At 37.0% G+C, this 18,297-nt stretch overlaps 1 protein-coding gene across 4 annotated transcripts in view; it reads right to left on the bottom strand.

The window, feature by feature from the left end:
• Nucleotides 1-18,297, bottom strand: part of trmt44 (tRNA methyltransferase 44 homolog) — an 81,201-nt gene that overhangs the window by 15,225 nt on the left and 47,679 nt on the right. The window contains exon 7 of one of the 4 annotated variants that reach the window (XM_052603178.1): nt 6,960-8,850. The exons of the other annotated variants lie outside the window; for them this stretch is intronic. Within the exon in view, the coding sequence (XP_052459138.1) occupies nt 8,809-8,850 (42 nt within the window). The 3' untranslated portion in view covers nt 6,960-8,808. Of the gene's footprint in view, nt 1-6,959; nt 8,851-18,297 lie in introns of those variants that run through there. 4 annotated transcript variants of the gene reach the window in all.

Here is an 18,297-nt window from a genome sequence, read left to right as displayed (position 1 = left end):
CCTGCTGTAGCACACTGAGAAAAAGTGTTTAATTCATCCAATTAAAAAAAATTTAGGGTAATGATTCACATCTATATTTTTTACTTGAGAGAATTGTTATTTATTTTTCATTGGCTCAAGTGAAAAAAATATAGATTTGAATCATTACCCTAATTTTTTTATTATTGGATGAATGAAAACACTTTGCATTTTGGAATAATCTATTTATATAGCATACTTTTATTTAGTCTGTAAATAAAGAAACTGGTAAATAACTTTTTAATTATTTAAAACCAAATGTAAAAACTAAAATACTGAATGCTGATCAAGAAACATATTATTGAATGCGTGTTGATTGTGATGTTTGGACTGTGCAGTTATTGCCTTTAATTTCACATGGTTACTGTTAATCTTTAAATTTAAGGCCAGTTCTCTGTAGTTTCAGCCCAATTCAAAAACAAAAGCTAAATGCTGATGTAACATCTATGTTTGTGTTGAATGTAGGCTACTTATTGTGCAGTTACTGCTGTTAATTTCAGATGGTTGTTATTGTTTTCAATAGCCAAAAGCCAATTTGGCTTATTAAATACCAAATAAACTTCTTGTTTATGCACACTTTCCTTCTTTCTTTTTTCTTGCTTAAAAAAAAAAAAAAAATCAGAAATCGGTATCGGAATCGGCCAGTTTGTTTGTAAAAAAATCGGTATCGGAATTGGCCATGAAAAATCATGATCGGTGCATCCCTAATGATTAGCATGAGACTAACATGTTACCATGTTTCTAGCATGATTAGCATGCGAATAGCATGTTGCTAGCATGATTAGCATGTTGCCAGTATGTCGCTAGCATGTTTCTAGCATGATTAGAATGTTTCTAGCATGTTTCTAGCATGTTTCTAGCATGACTAGCATGCGACTAGCATGTTGCTAGCATGTTGCTAGCATGCGACTAGCATGTTGCTAGCATGCGACTAGCATGATTAGCATGTTGCTAACATGATTTAAGCATGATTAGCATGTGACTAACATGTTTAGCATGTTGTTAGCATGTCACTACCATAATTAGCAAGTGACTAGCCATGTCGCTAGCATTATTAGCAAGTTACTAGCATGTCACTAGCATGTTTGTAAGCATGATTAGTATGTTTCTAACATGATTAGCATGTGACTAGCATGTTGCTAACATGTTTCCTGCATGATTAACATTTTGCTAGCATGTTTCTAGGATGATTTCGGCATGATTATCATGTTGCTAGCATGTTTCTAAGATGATTTCAGCATGATTATCATGTTGATATCATGTTTCTAGCATGATTAGCATGCGCCTAGCATGTTACTAGCATGATCAACATGTTGCCAGAATGTTTGTAGCATTACTAGCATTCGACTAGCATGTGGCTAACATTATTTTACCATGGTTAACATGTTGCTTGCATGTTTCTAGCATGATTAGCATGTTTGCTAGCATGTCACTACCATGTTTCTAGCATGATTAACATGTTGCTAGCATTTTGTTAGCATGAATAGCATGTTGTTAGCATGATTTTAGCATGTTTCTAGCATTAGCATGCGACTAGCATGTTGTTAGCATGATTTTAACAATAATAATATCTTAATAATAATAACTTAATAACTAGATAAAAAAGTTTGTCAAGACAAACTTTAAGTTGGCTTGAGAAAGCCTAACCAGAAAGTTTGAAAAGTTTAGAAAGTTTGGAAAGTTTGAAAATGTGAAAAGTAGCATTACAAGCAGTTGACTACCATGTCATTAGCATGATTAGCAAAGTTGCTAGCATGTTGCAAGCATGATTAGCAAGTGACTAGCATGTACTTAAAATGATTAGCAAGGTATCTAGCATGTCGCTAGCATAATTAGCAAGTGACTAACCATGTGGCTAGAATGATTAGCAAGTTACTAGCATGTCGCTAGAATGTTGTTAGCATGATTATGTTTCTAGCATGACTAGCATGCGACTAGCATGTTGCTAACACGACTTAAGCATGATTCACATGCAGAGCTGGGTAGATTACTCAGGGCTCCAGACTGCGACCAAATGGTCGCATTTTGCGACCAAATTTTGAGAGTGTGCGACTGAATTTTACATCCAGTCGCACATGTGCGACCAGTAGATTTGCACACGCACTCAAACACACACACACTTGCACACATACGTGCAATCATCTCATTGAGTGATGATTGCACACATCATCACTCAATGAGACGCATACAACGCGTCTCATTGAGTGATGCCTGTCTGTGAGGCGGCAAATGCGTGTAAGAAGAATAGGGAATGGCCACTGTAAGTGGCTAAAATGTGTGGAGGGGGAGGGGCCTAGAGATAATTGAGCGCGCGTAAACATCTGTGGGAAGGAAACCGTGACAAATATCATCACAACCTGATATGTGCGTGCGTCTGAGCTATGAGCAAGCGAACTATTGATTCGTTCTTCCGACCTGCGGCTAGTGTACCAGTGCCAGAGTCTAGTGTCACCGTCAGATGATGATTCAGAGTCAGAGGTTGGTGTGGCGAAAAAAGTCCGCACCAGGGCCGGCCCGCTGTATAGGCAAATGCTAAGGGCGCCACTCATCCATAGGGGCACCAGAATGAGTGAACGAGTGAATATTTTTTTTTTTTTTGCATATTTTTTTTTATAATAGGCTACTATTTAAAAACCATTAATTCGAAACACTTCCAAATAAAGCTAAAAAAAAAAAAGTCTGGCTCTTCGATCTTCCCCCGCCCATCGAGTGCTTGAAGTGCGTCAGAAACAGAGCGCGCGCACAATCAGTTGTTGGTAACCTGTTGTGTAGCGTGCCCGACGCCGCATCCAATGTAGACAGCACTGCTTTTGTTAACACACAGCTCGTAGAAACGGGCCTGGCAGCTCGCGCCAGTTCTAGACACGGTGAAAGTTTCCTGATTGTGACGGAAGGCCGAATTTACATGACACATTATAAATGAGCACAGTCTGCGATAGATACAGTGCCAAAAAGAGGAGAACAGGATAAAGACAGAGGTAAAGAGATGTAGTGAAAGAACAATTTATTGCATAGGAGTAAGATACTATAATTTCATGGCAGTTATTTTTACCTTAAACTTAATGTTAGCAGTTGTTCTGAGTTCTGAGTCCCCAGACTGTGATTTTGTACAATCATGTCAGTTTTAAGACGCATTTTTTATTATCACTTTTTTTATTAATGTTTTACTCTACAGTTGTGCAGTTTTGGGGGGATACAGTACAGGCCAAAAGTTTGGAAACATTACTATTTTTTATGTTTTTGAAAGAAGTTTCTTCTGCTCATCAAGCCTGCCTTTATTTGATCAAAAATACAGAAAAAAATTAATATTGTGATATATTATTACAATTTAAAATAATTTGTTTTCAATTTATTATACTTTAAATTATCATTTATTTCTGTGATGCAAAGCTGAATTTTCAGCATCATTACTCCATTCTTCAGTGTCACATGTGACATCCAGTCTATCACATGATCCTTTAGAAATCATTCTAATATGATGATTTATAATGAGTGTTGGAAACAGTTCTGCTGTAATGTGTGTGTGTGTGTGTGTGTATATATGTATATATATATATATATATATATATATATATATATATATATATATATATATATATATATTCAATTCAATTCAATTCAATTCAATATTGCTTTATTGGCATGAATGTAAATTATACAATATTGCCAAAGCTTAGTGTACATATATAGAAGAAATAGAATAAATTATAACAAAAAAATGGACATCACAGTAATGGAACTGATTATAATAACATCTTATAATATTAAACTAACAAATTATAACATTTGTGTGAACGTTTGATTCCACAGTCTTAAACTTACATAGAAATACACAAACATACTAAGGGTCACTGTGGTGCACAATAGGGTCAGACACACTGAGGTCACACACACACACACACACACACACACACACGTTCACCTGCTGTCTCTCAGGCTGTGGCACGTCCACACGTATCTCGCAGCCAGTGCTGCTGTGTGTCCCTCTCCTAATATTATTTTTAATTTTTCTGTTTCACTAATTGCTGTAAAGTTCTGTATTAAATTTGTGAATTTGTTCAAGTATAGTTCTCTTATGGAGGTGTATTTCTGACAGTGCAGGAGGAAGTGCGTCTCTGTCTCGATCTCTCCTGTCTGACAGTGAGCACACACTCTTCTCTCTCTGGGTAACCAGCTCTTTCGGTGTCTGCCCGTCTCGATGGCTAGACTGTGCTCACTGAGCCTGTACTTGGTCAGGATCCGTCTCTGCTTTGTGTCTCTGACACTCTGGAGATAATCTTCACATTCATAATCAGATTTTAGGGTTCGATAGAATTGTAATTTACTTTGTGTTTTAGTTTCTTGATCCCAATGTTCCAGATATGTATTTTTAGATAGTTTGGTAATTTGGTTGATTTTGATGTTTTGGTGAGAAGCAGTGCTGGTCTGAGACTGGTTAGTGTTAGTAGAGTTAGTCAGGTTAGTAAGTCTCAGAACTAGCTGACTGAGTGGACTCTTTTCAGGGTTCAGTTCTTGGGTTTGTAGCGCTTTAAAATGAAGCGATTCTGTGGGACTTGATTTCAGATGCATCCAGAATTTGAGGGATCTTTTTTGCATATTGATAAACAATGGGAATCGGCCTAATTCTGCCCTACATGCGTTATTGGGTGTTCTTCTTTGTAATTTTAGAATCATTTTGCAGAATTCTGTGTGTAGGGCTTCTGTTGGATGTCTGTCCCATCTAGTGTAGCTCTGATCACTGAGTGGACCCCAAACCTCACTTCCATACAGTGCTATGGGCTGAAGCACACTATCAAAGATTTTACACCAAATTTGAATCGGTATTTCAATATTTTGGAATTTTTTCCTGATTGCATATAGAGCTCTTCGAGCTTTATCTTTGAGAGCATTCACTGCCGAACTGAAACTCCCCGATGCAGTGAGGGTCAGACCGAGGTAAGTGTACTGCATCGTGTGTTCTAGAGCGGTGCTGCCTAGACTGAACTGGTGTCTGTGTTCCTGACACCTGGGCTTCTTCTGGAAGACCATAATGTTGGTCTTGTTGAGGTTTACTGCCAGGGCCCAGTTCTGGCAGTAGTTGTCCAGCAGGTCCAGCTGCTGCTGTAGTCCCTGTGGGGTGGAGGACAGCAGCACCAGATCATCTGCGTACAGCAATAGCTTGATGTTCTTGTCTTGTAGAGAGAGTCCAGGGGCTGTAGACTGTTCCAACTGCACCGCTAACTCATTGATGTAAATGTTGAACAGAGTTGGACTCAGACTACAGCCCTGCCGCACTCCTCTTTTCTGGGTGAAGAATTCTGTATGTTTGTTGCCAATTCGGATCGCACATTTGTTGTTCGAATACATTGATTTTATAATGTCAAAAACTTTACCCCCTACACCACTTTGTAAAAGTTTATAGTATAATCCGTCGTGCCAAATAGAATCAAATGCTTTTTTGAAATCGACAAAGCATGCAAATATTTTTCCGTTTTGGGTCTGTTTTACGTGTTTATTGATTAGGGTGTGTAGGGTGTAAATGTGGTCAGTCGTTCTGTGATTTGGAAGGAAGCCAATCTGACTCGGGCTCAGGACATTGTGCTCGTTAAGGAAGTTTACCATTCTATGGTTTAAAATACTGCTAAATAACTTCCCCAGATTACTGCTCACACAGATGCCTCTGAAATTATTCGGGTCCAATCTGTCTCCACTCTTGTGAATAGGGGTAATGAGTCCTCGGCTCCAGATGTCAGGAAAGCAGCCTGAACTAAGAACAGTGTTGAATAATTTGAGCACAGCTGTCTGAAGCTCAGGTGTGCTGTGTTTCAGCATTTCACCTAGAATGCTGTCAGGACCACAAGATTTCTTACATTTTAGGCTTTTGAGTTTGTTTGTCAATTCTTTAAATGTAATTGGGAAGTCAAGTGGATTTTGATTATTTTTAATAGTGTCTTCATAAGTTTGTAGATTTTGTTTGATCAGATCATAATTGTCATTGAGTTGTTTTGGTGGGATTTCTTGATACAATTTTTCAAAGTGTTGTGTCCAAATGTTTCCGTCTTGTATTGGTAGATCTTGTGGTTTTGTTGTGCTCAGATTATTCCACATATCCCAGAACTGATTTTGATTTATTGAATGTTCTATTTCTTCTAAACTTTTGTTCAGATGGTGTTGCTTTTTTGCTCTAATTGTGTCTTTGTATTGTTTTAGTTTTGAACAGTATTCAGTTCTTATGTTGGTGTCGTATGGTTCTTTATGTTTCAGATTTGATAATTTTCTAAGTTGTTTTCTTAATGTTTTACAGTCTGAGTCAAACCATTTTTCATCTTTTGGTGTTTTTTTAATGAATTTTTTGCCTTTCTTTTTCAATTCACTTATATATGCTGCTTTTTGAAATATGTTATTGATTTCATTTGTAGCCAAATTAACACCATCTTTAGTTGTTTCAAATTGTTTGTTCATAAATATAGTGATTAGATTCTTCAGTTGTTCAGAATTCAGGGCATGGATGAATTTCTCTGCGCTGTCTGAAGTCCATCTGTATTTCTGCTGGACCTGAAACATTGTGCAGGTTTCCAGCTTGATTTGTTCTGGTGTGTGATTTGTTTTAATATAAATGTTAGTTTGGTTATGGTCAGAAAGTGGAGTTTGGAGTTTATATATATATATGCGCTAAAGCATGAACACAATGACAGGGTGAAATGGGCTGTGATGCATGGGGCGCCAGGTAAAATCTTGCCTAGGGCAGCAAATTGGTCAGGGCCGGCCCTGGTCCACACTCACCATTTTCGAGAAGACTGGCTGTAAGAATTCAGATGGCTGAGGTACTATAAGCATTAGAACTACCTTTCACCAAATACAAAAGCCAGCTCGACCTTCAAAGGAAGAACGGCTTAAAACTTAACGAAACATACAACAACGATACAGCATGCACACAAACTTTTTTACTATGCACATTTTTTATTCTGAGTGTATGGAATTTTGTTTACTATTTGTACTGTCATGACAGCGATGGTGCTGTCAGTTTACCTTGTTGTTGCATCTTCAAAAGTGCAGAATAAAATGTGACACTGAATTTGAAACAGCACATTGTAATTTCTGCATCTATTAAAGTATTTATTAGCAATACAGTGGAAATTAGTAGATTTGGTTAGCATGTTGATTTATGGTGTGCGCCCCTAAATTTTCTGGTTGTGCCCCTAAAATTTTCAGTTTGTCAAGTGCAATATATGGACAGTTATTACTTAGAAAATACTAACACTAATTTACCTTGCTGTTAAGAGTTTGCTAGTAACTTATGATTTTAAAGCATATTTACTTAAGTACATTTTGAAAACCAATATTGAAAATCATGAAATTCACAGCAATATCACTACTAGGTAAAATATTGAATCTAAATAAGAAAAACACTAGAAGTGAAGACCGTATCAATGAAAAAACATCAAACAATATAGCTACACTGCGAACGTGAATTTTGAAAAAGACTAAACTCACTCAGCGATGACATTTCTATCCATCTCAAACCATTTTAAGTGCATAGTAACAATAAGGATAAGACAAACAATAACAACATTACAAAAATGAATATTAAAAGAGGATGAAACTCACAGCAATAACATTGCTAATACAGGGCTCCACATTAAGCTTTTACATGAGCTTGTCCTTCGGACAAGTAAATCAATCATTCACTTATCAGAGTAAAAAAGTATACTTGTACGGGGAAAAAAAATGTTTGTTTGTTTTTTGGCACAAATGTAATTTATTCTGAAACGGTCTCATCAGTGCTCTATCAGTATTACTTTAATCAGTATATTTTTTGATATTTGCCTTAAATTGATTGCTGTTACACTTTATAAAGGAAAATCTTTTCCTAAACTGATTAAATGTAGATGTCTACATTTATGTTGAATTCTCACGTGATCAATACATTACGTTAGAACAATAAAACGTTAAGGTTGTTGTTATTATTAAAATGAAATCAGTATCAACAAACTCCACCTGTCCAAATGAACAAATTATGGTTATTAGATTAATGTTTTACTTTTTGACATACAAAATATGAAATGTTGGAAAAATGCAATGATACTTTTAAATATGATATTAAACAACCAGTAGGGGGTGACAAGTCACCGTATTAATGAGTGAATCACTGATTCAACAGATTTGTTCAAACGGCTGATTCATTCAATAAATGGAGGAGGTAACCGTTTTATAAATGGCTCACTGAATCATTGACTCGTTTAAAAATGAATCAATTAGCATTTTCGGAAATTTCATAATTGGAGGTTAATGAATGGTTAATTACTCTTGGCTAATAGGTGGCGCTGTTACCAAATTGATGTGGCATGGTCAGTGTGAGGTGACAATGACACATACAAAGTTTGGTGCAAATATGTCAAAGCTTTTTTGAGATACAGCCTCAAATGCATTTTGGCATCCTTCCAGCAAATTTGTTGATGCGCTAAATGAGAACCGTTTCGTATATCAACACAAAATCCATAACTTTTGGCCAGTGGGGTCAGAAGATGTTCCACGTCACATTTGGTGAAAATCAGACAAACGGTCTAGGAGTTGTTCGAAAAAGTAGGTTTTCAACATTAGTTGAAGTGACATGTTTTACGCTGCGACAAACTACTCCTAGAAATCTTTTGACATTAATGTATTTTTTGTGGTCAGTCTAATCTAAAGGCCTGTGCAATGTTAAATTGTGGAGATCTTGAGTTTTTGTTAAAGGGCGTGTCGATAACGCCAAGAAAAAATTTGATGTCTCGCCACAGCAAGAGAAGTTGTTGTAACTCAGGCATAAAATGATCAATCTTCCCCAAACTTCAAATGTTCGATAAGAGTCCTGCCCTGAAAACACACGAAGGCCAATATTCCATTATAATGATAGCGCCACCTGCTGGCAACACAAAGATTGGCACATATATGGAATAAACATTGATATATCCAACATATATTTATGAGTTTAAACGCATATTTCTCACCGCTCACCTATTTACTAAAGCCACTCACTGCCGCTGAGCCCAGGTGCGAGGGCCCGTACATCGCTGCTTGCAGCTTTAATTAGGGGCCAAGCACTGAAGGTGGGAGGCACCTATTGTTTTTGTTGGCGTTCTTATTATTATTATTAGGGGCCAAGCACCGAAGGTGCGAGGCACCTATTGTATTATTATTAGGGGCCAAGCACCGAAGGTGCGTAGGCACCTATTGTAATCGTTGGCGTTATTAGGGGCCAAGCACCGAAGGTGCGAAGGCACCTATTGTGTTTGTTGGCGTTATTATTAGGGGCCAAGCACCGAAGGTGCGAAGGCACCTATTGTGTTTGTTGGCGTTATTATTCTTCTTCTTCCACCCCAAGTCTATGGTAGCCCATAGAACCGATTGCGGGAAAGTTGTATAATTTGGCACACTAATAGAGGACTGTCTGAACATTAACCGTAGCAAATTTGAAGTCTCTAACTCAAACTCTCTAGCGCCACCAATTGTCTAAACTTTCAAAAACTTGATGCTAATAACTCTTGAACCATAAGCCACAAAATGAAAATTCTTTTTTCCTGTGATTCCTTGGCTCATGCCGAGTCGAATGGACACCGAAATTCAAAAATCGCAAGGTTTAGTTTTTTCGCTATCGTCAATTGTTCCTAAAACCTACTTTTTCAAACTCGTCCTAGGCCGTTGCACCGATTGTCACGAAAATTGAATCAGATAATCTTCAGACCATGCTGGCAAAAAGTTATGGAATTCAAGTTGATTTCTCAAACCGTTTCCGAATAGCTCATGAACGAATTCTTGGAAAAGCACGCAAACGTGAACGTGAGGCTATATCTCCGCAACGGTTTGGCCTATTGAGACCAATCTTGGTGGGTCTTATAACAACCATTCCCTGGGACTACCTGCAGTGTTTCGGCGCTGTGCCCCCTAGTGGTCAGGAGATATGAAAAATGCATGTTTTTGCTCATAACTTCTGAACGGTTTTGCCAAAAATCACAAAAGTGGTGTCTTTAGATTCAGTGCATCATTCCGAGTCGAATGATACCGAATTTTCCCAATTCGGCCATTTTGGGCGTCGGCCATTTTGAATTTAGTTGTAAATTGCTGTATCTTAAGAATGAAGTTCCGTATCGTTTCGCAAATAATTACAAAAATGTCCGGCTCCATGCCCTGAATGTACACAAAAAAATTGGGGGCAGCGCCACCTTGTGGTCAATAGTTATAACGATTTTTCGAAAAATGCTAATAACTTTTGCATACATTAGCCTATTGTAACAAAACTGATGTTGATAGATTCCTTGGGTCATGCCGAGAACACCGATACCCCATTTGTCAATTTTGGCAAAATTTCCTGTCCGCCATTTTGATTCATGTTGAAAACCTACTTTTTCGAACTCCTCCTAGACCGTTGCTCAGATTTTCACCAAATTTGATTTGGATCATCTTCAGACCATGCTGGCAAAAAGTTATGGAATTTGTGTCGATACACGTAACCGTTTTCAATTAGCGTACCAACGAATTTGCTGGAAAGATGCCAAACTGCATCTGAGGCTGTATCTCTGCAAAGGTTGGAGATATTTACACAAAACTTAATATGTGACATTGTCACATCACATTGACCACGCCACATCATTTTGGTCACAGCGCCACCTATTGGTCAAGAGTAATAAACCAATCAATAACCGCTAATTATTACATTTCCAATAATGCTAATAACTTTTGATTGCATTAGCCTATTATCATGAAACATGTCTCAAAATGTTCCTTGGGACATGCCGACAACATACATACCAATTATGTCATATTAAGCAAAACTTCCTGTCCGCCATTTTGATTCATGTTGAAAACCTTTTTTTTTAAACTCATCCTCAACCGTTTGTCTGATTTTCACCAAAATTGAATCAGATCATCTTCAGACCGTGCTGACAAAAAGTTATGGATTTCGTGTCAATAGACGAAACCGTTTTTGTACAGCGCTGCTTCAGATGTCAGGCATCTTCACAAAATGAGTCTGAGGCTATATCTCTGCAAAGCTTTGTTGTAATTAAGCCAAACTTGTGTGTGCCATTGTCTAACATGGATAATAGGCTCACAGACACTCACACACAGAAATGAAATGGTTCAACTATTATATGAATAATCAATAAGCATGAGTACACACACACACACACACACACACACAGAGAGAAGTACATGCCCACACATTTTGTTGTATGTAGATATTTGAAATAAATTATAGGTGACACACAACTCACAGAAAGACTTCTTTTCTTACATTTCTATGTCAGGTTTCATTGCATTCATATTCTGACATAATAGTAAACATTTGATATACATGTATGAATAAATTGTTGAACTTTCACTCAATGTGATCTTAAATGCTTGAACAGTAATATTAAATAATAGTAATATATATTTTTCTAGATGAATCAATCATCGAGACAATGAACTGTAATGTTTTAGTCTTTAGTGAGCCCATTAGTGGTCTTCCGGTGACATCTAGTGGTCGTAAATGCAATTTATCATACAACACTGTCTCTTTAACCTTTATAACTGTTATATGTTGTCTTAATTTCATTCCAAAGAAGCATACGCAATTTATGTATAATTTCACAGTCTAGATAATAGTACTGCACTGATTTTAAATAACCTAGATATGGCTGACAGTAAAAGAATAGAACAGAATTACAGACACACACAAACATGAAATGTTTAAACTACTATATTAATACTCAATAAGCATGCTTAAACCCACACACAGATGCACACATTTTGTTATATATATAGATAATTAAAATAAATGATGGGTGATAAAACCTATTGCAAGTCTTCTGTTTTTATGGGCTTCTATGTCATTTTTCAGGTTTCATTGCAATCATAATCTGGCATAATTATAAACATTAGATATATCTGTATGAATAAATTGGTAAACTTTGACTCAGTGTGATCTGAAATGCTTGAACAGTAATATTAAATAATAGTAATATAATTTTTTTCTAGATGAATCCCTCAACAAGCCCATAAACTGTAATGTTTTAGTCTTTAGTGAGCTCATTAGTGGTCTTCCGGTGACATCTAGTGGTAATAATTGCAATTTTTTATTCAACACTGGGTTTTGAAGCTTTATAAATATTACAGTGTTCTTTTTTACCTAATCTCTGTTAAATTTTGCATGATTGTTTAGAAAAAATACAGATCTAATGCATGTGTGATTATATTACCCCTTTTTTTTGCAGTTTAATGCCATTCACAACAGAAATCTTTTGTTTTTTAGGCCATTTTAACTGTTATAGCACCAGCTATTTTCTGATCTTAATGAAACTTTGCATGCTTGGTGGGTCATCTTTCACATGTTATAACCAAGTTTCATAAAGTTTTGAGTTTTTGTTTCAGTTTTATAGGCTTTAGGTTACATGTGGCCACGGCCCTTTCCTAAATGACCTCTTATAGCTAACCAAAGGACAAAATGCAACATATTTTTGAAAATTATTGATCTAGAGAGTCCAGAGAATATTATTGCAGTGGTTTGATCAAGACTGAACAAAAAACCAGGTGACCCAAAACATTCAAATTCGTGGACCAATTTTACGAAAAAGGCTATAACTCGGGAACAAAATGAGATATCTTCACCAAACTCAGAACTCATATGCATGAACAAAAACTTTAGTCAAATTATTATTTTTTTTCCATATCTGCCACTTGGTGGCGCTACAGGATGAAAAAAAAAATCAAATGGCTATAACTAAGCAACCGTTGATCCAATCAACTTGAAAATTGATATGGCCCAATGTGGCACAAGTGCTCTATGAGGAATTTCACTTATCTTAAAAAACATGGCCGCCATTGGCCAAACAACTTTAAGCACCTATTTGACAAGGTTAATGGAAGTCGATCGGAACGAAACTCGGTGGGCATGTTCGACTCATTGCCCTAAAGGTCTGTAAGTATTTTGAAAGAAATTGCCCACAACATTGTCACCTCCCACAGAACACAACAAAGCGATTTGATTACAGCGCCACCTATTTTCCAAAAATGATAATGCATCATTTTACTGGAGTTTTACTGGCTGTTTCAATTACACTCTTCCAATAATTGCTTTTCTTACTCGTTGCATTTGGTCTGATGCTCCATGCCATGCTTAGCTCCTCGCTGTGGAACTTTTATTAACGATTTTCAGCCATTTCAATTACAATCATGCAATTATTAATTTAATTATTCATTGTTGCATTTGGTCTGATGCTACATATGCTTAGCTCCTGATGTTGCCGCTGGAATGCTTGGCCCCGTGATTGCTGCTTGCAGCTATATTTATTCTTCCTCTTCTTCTTCCACCCCAAGTCTATGGTAGCCCATAGAACCGATTGCGGGAAAGTTGTATAATTTGGCACACTAATAGAGGACTGTCTGAACATTAACCGTAGCAAATTTGAAGTCTCTAACTCAAACTCTCTAGCGCCACCAATTGTCTAAACTTTCAAAAACTTGACGCAAATAACTCTTGAACCGTAAGCCACAAAATGGAAATTCTTTTTTCCTGTGATTCCTTGGCTCATGCCGAGTCGAATGGACACCGAAATTCAAAAATCGCAAGGTTTAGTTTTTTCGCTATCGTCAATTGTTCGTAAAACCTACTTTTTCGAACTCGTCCTAGGCCGTTGCACCGATTGTCACGAAAATTGAATCAGATAATCTTCAGACTATGCTGGCAAAAAGTTATGGAATTCAAGTTGATTTCTCAAACCGTTTCCGAATAGCTCATGAACGAATTCTTCGAAAAGCACGCAAACGTGAACGTGAGGCTATATCTCCGCAACGGTTTGGCCTATTGAGACCAATCTTGGTGGGTCTTATAACAACCATTCCCTGGGACTACCTGCAGTGTTTCGGCGCTGTGCCCCCTAGTGGTCAGGAGATATGAAAAATGCATGTTTTTGCTCATAACTTCTGAACGGTTTTGCCAAAAATCACAAAAGTGGTGTCTTTAGATTCAGTGCATCATTCCGAGTCGAATGATACCGAATTTTCCCAATTCGGCCATTTTGGGCGTCGGCCATTTTGAATTTAGTTGTAAATTGCTGTATCTTAAGAATGAAGTTCCGTATCGTTTCGCAAATAATTACAAAAATGTCCGGCTCCATGCCCTGAATGTACACAAAAAAATTGGGGGCAGCGCCACCTTGTGGTCAATAGTTATAACGATTTTTCGAAAAATGCTAATAACTTTTGCATACATTAGCCTATTGTAACAAAACTGATGTTGATAGATTCCTTGGGTCATGCCGAGAACACCGATACCCCATTTGTCAATTTTGGCAACATTTCCTGTCCGCCATTTTGATTCATGTTGAAAACCTACTTTTTCGAACTCCTCCTAGACCGTTGCTCAGATTTTCACCAAATTTGATTTGGATCATCTTCAGACCATGCTGGCAAAAAGTTATGGAATTTGTGTCGATACACGTAACCGTTTTCAATTAGCGTACCAACGAATTTGCTGGAAAGATGCCAAACTGCATCTGAGGCTGTATCTCTGCAAAGGTTGGAGATATTTACACAAAACTTAATATGTGACATTGTCACATCACATTGACCACGCCACATCATTTTGGTCACAGCGCCACCTATTGGTCAAGAGTAATAAACCAATCAATAACCGCTAATTATTACATTTCCAATAATGCTAATAACTTTTGATTGCATTAGCCTATTATCATGAAACATGTCTCAAAATGTTCCTTGGGACATGCCGACAACATACATACCAATTATGTCATATTAAGCAAAACTTCCTGTCCGCCATTTTGATTCATGTTGAAAACCTTTTTTTTTAAACTCATCCTCAACCGTTTGTCTGATTTTCACCAAAATTGAATCAGATCATCTTCAGACCGTGCTGACAAAAAGTTATGGATTTCGTGTCAATAGACGAAACCGTTTTTGTACAGCGCTGCTTCAGATGTCAGGCATCTTCACAAAATGAGTCTGAGGCTATATCTCTGCAAAGCTTTGTTGTAATTAAGCCAAACTTGTGTGTGCCATTGTCTAACATGGATAATAGGCTCACAGACACTCACACACAGAAATGAAATGGTTCAACTATTATATGAATAATCAATAAGCATGAGTACACACACACACACACACACACACACACACACACAGAGAAGTACATGCCCACACATTTTGTTGTATGTAGATATTTGAAATAAATTATAGGTGACACACAACTCACAGAAAGACTTCTTTTCTTACATTTCTATGTCAGGTTTCATTGCATTCATATTCTGACATAATAGTAAACATTTGATATACATGTATGAATAAATTGTTGAACTTTCACTCAATGTGATCTTAAATGCTTGAACAGTAATATTAAATAATAGTAATATATATTTTTCTAGATGAATCAATCATCGAGACAATGAACTGTAATGTTTTAGTCTTTAGTGAGCCCATTAGTGGTCTTCCGGTGACATCTAGTGGTCGTAAATGCAATTTATCATACAACACTGTCTCTTTAACCTTTATAACTGTTATATGTTGTCTTAATTTCATTCCAAAGAAGCATACGCAATTTATGTATAATTTCACAGTCTAGATAATAGTACTGCACTGATTTTAAATAACCTAGATATGGCTGACAGTAAAAGAATAGAACAGAATTACAGACACACACAAACATGAAATGTTTAAACTACTATATTAATACTCAATAAGCATGCTTAAACCCACACACAGATGCACACATTTTGTTATATATATAGATAATTAAAATAAATGATGGGTGATAAAACCTATTGCAAGTCTTCTGTTTTTATGGGCTTCTATGTCATTTTTCAGGTTTCATTGCAATCATAATCTGGCATAATTATAAACATTAGATATATCTGTATGAATAAATTGGTAAACTTTGACTCAGTGTGATCTGAAATGCTTGAACAGTAATATTAAATAATAGTAATATAATTTTTTTCTAGATGAATCCCTCAACAAGCCCATAAACTGTAATGTTTTAGTCTTTAGTGAGCTCATTAGTGGTCTTCCGGTGACATCTAGTGGTAATAATTGCAATTTTTTATTCAACACTGGGTTTTGAAGCTTTATAAATATTACAGTGTTCTTTTTTACCTAATCTCTGTTAAATTTTGCATGATTGTTTAGAAAAAATACAGATCTAATGCATGTGTGATTATATTACCCCTTTTTTTTGCAGTTTAATGCCATTCACAACAGAAATCTTTTGTTTTTTAGGCCATTTTAACTGTTATAGCACCAGCTATTTTCTGATCTTAATGAAACTTTGCATGCTTGGTGGGTCATCTTTCACATGTTATAACCAAGTTTCATAAAGTTTTGAGTTTTTGTTTCAGTTTTATAGGCTTTAGGTTACATGTGGCCACGGCCCTTTCCTAAATGACCTCTTATAGCTAACCAAAGGACAAAATGCAACATATTTTTGAAAATTATTGATCTAGAGAGTCCAGAGAATATTATTGCAGTGGTTTGATCAAGACTGAACAAAAAACCAGGTGACCCAAAACATTCAAATTCGTGGACCAATTTTACGAAAAAGGCTATAACTCGGGAACAAAATGAGATATCTTCACCAAACTCAGAACTCATATGCATGAACAAAAACTTTAGTCAAATTATTATTTTTTTTCCATATCTGCCACTTGGTGGCGCTACAGGATGAAAAAAAAAATCAAATGGCTATAACTAAGCAACCGTTGATCCAATCAACTTGAAAATTGATATGGCCCAATGTGGCACAAGTGCTCTATGAGGAATTTCACTTATCTTAAAAAACATGGCCGCCATTGGCCAAACAACTTTAAGCACCTATTTGACAAGGTTAATGGAAGTCGATCGGAACGAAACTCGGTGGGCATGTTCGACTCATTGCCCTAAAGGTCTGTAAGTATTTTGAAAGAAATTGCCCACAACATTGTCACCTCCCACAGAACACAACAAAGCGATTTGATTACAGCGCCACCTATTTTCCAAAAATGATAATGCATCATTTTACTGGAGTTTTACTGGCTGTTTCAATTACACTCTTCCAATAATTGCTTTTCTTACTCGTTGCATTTGGTCTGATGCTCCATGCCATGCTTAGCTCCTCGCTGTGGAACTTTTATTAACGATTTTCAGCCATTTCAATTACAATCATGCAATTATTAATTTAATTATTCATTGTTGCATTTGGTCTGATGCTACATATGCTTAGCTCCTGATGTTGCCGCTGGAATGCTTGGCCCCGTGATTGCTGCTTGCAGCTATATTTATTCTTCCTCTTCTTCTTCCACCCCAAGTCTATGGTAGCCCATAGAACCGATTGCGGGAAAGTTGTATAATTTGGCACACTAATAGAGGACTGTCTGAACATTAACCGTAGCAAATTTGAAGTCTCTAACTCAAACTCTCTAGCGCCACCAATTGTCTAAACTTTCAAAAACTTGACGCAAATAACTCTTGAACCGTAAGCCACAAAATGGAAATTCTTTTTTCCTGTGATTCCTTGGCTCATGCCGAGTCGAATGGACACCGAAATTCAAAAATCGCAAGGTTTAGTTTTTTCGCTATCGTCAATTGTTCGTAAAACCTACTTTTTCGAACTCGTCCTAGGCCGTTGCACCGATTGTCACGAAAATTGAATCAGATAATCTTCAGACTATGCTGGCAAAAAGTTATGGAATTCAAGTTGATTTCTCAAACCGTTTCCGAATAGCACATGAACGAATTCTTCGAAAAGCACGCAAACGTGAACGTGAGGCTATATCTCCGCAACGGTTTGGCCTATTGAGACCAATCTTGGTGGGTCTTATAACAACCATTCCCTGGGACTACCTGCAGTGTTTCGGCGCTGTGCCCCCTAGTGGTCAGGAGATATGAAAAATGCATGTTTTTGCTCATAACTTCTGAACGGTTTTGCCAAAAATCACAAAAGTGGTGTCTTTAGATTCAGTGCATCATTCCGAGTCGAATGATACCGAATTTTCCCAATTCGGCCATTTTGGGCGTCGGCCATTTTGAATTTAGTTGTAAATTGCTGTATCTTAAGAATGAAGTTCCGTATCGTTTCGCAAATAATTACAAAAATGTCCTGCTCCATGCCCTGAATGTACACAAAAAAATTGGGGGCAGCGCCACCTTGTGGTCAATAGTTATAACGATTTTTCGAAAAATGCTAATAACTTTTGCATACATTAGCCTATTGTAACAAAGCTGATGTTGATAGATTCCTTGGGTCATGCCGAGAACACCGATACCCCATTTGTCAATTTTGGCAACATTTCCTGTCCG

The sequence above is a fragment of the Carassius gibelio genome, chromosome A7, assembly GCF_023724105.1.
Source record: "Carassius gibelio isolate Cgi1373 ecotype wild population from Czech Republic chromosome A7, carGib1.2-hapl.c, whole genome shotgun sequence".
NCBI classification, from domain to species: domain Eukaryota; kingdom Metazoa; phylum Chordata; class Actinopteri; order Cypriniformes; family Cyprinidae; genus Carassius; species Carassius gibelio.
Note: the sequence above shows the minus strand (reverse complement) of the source record. Positions and strands in the feature narration are given on the sequence as shown.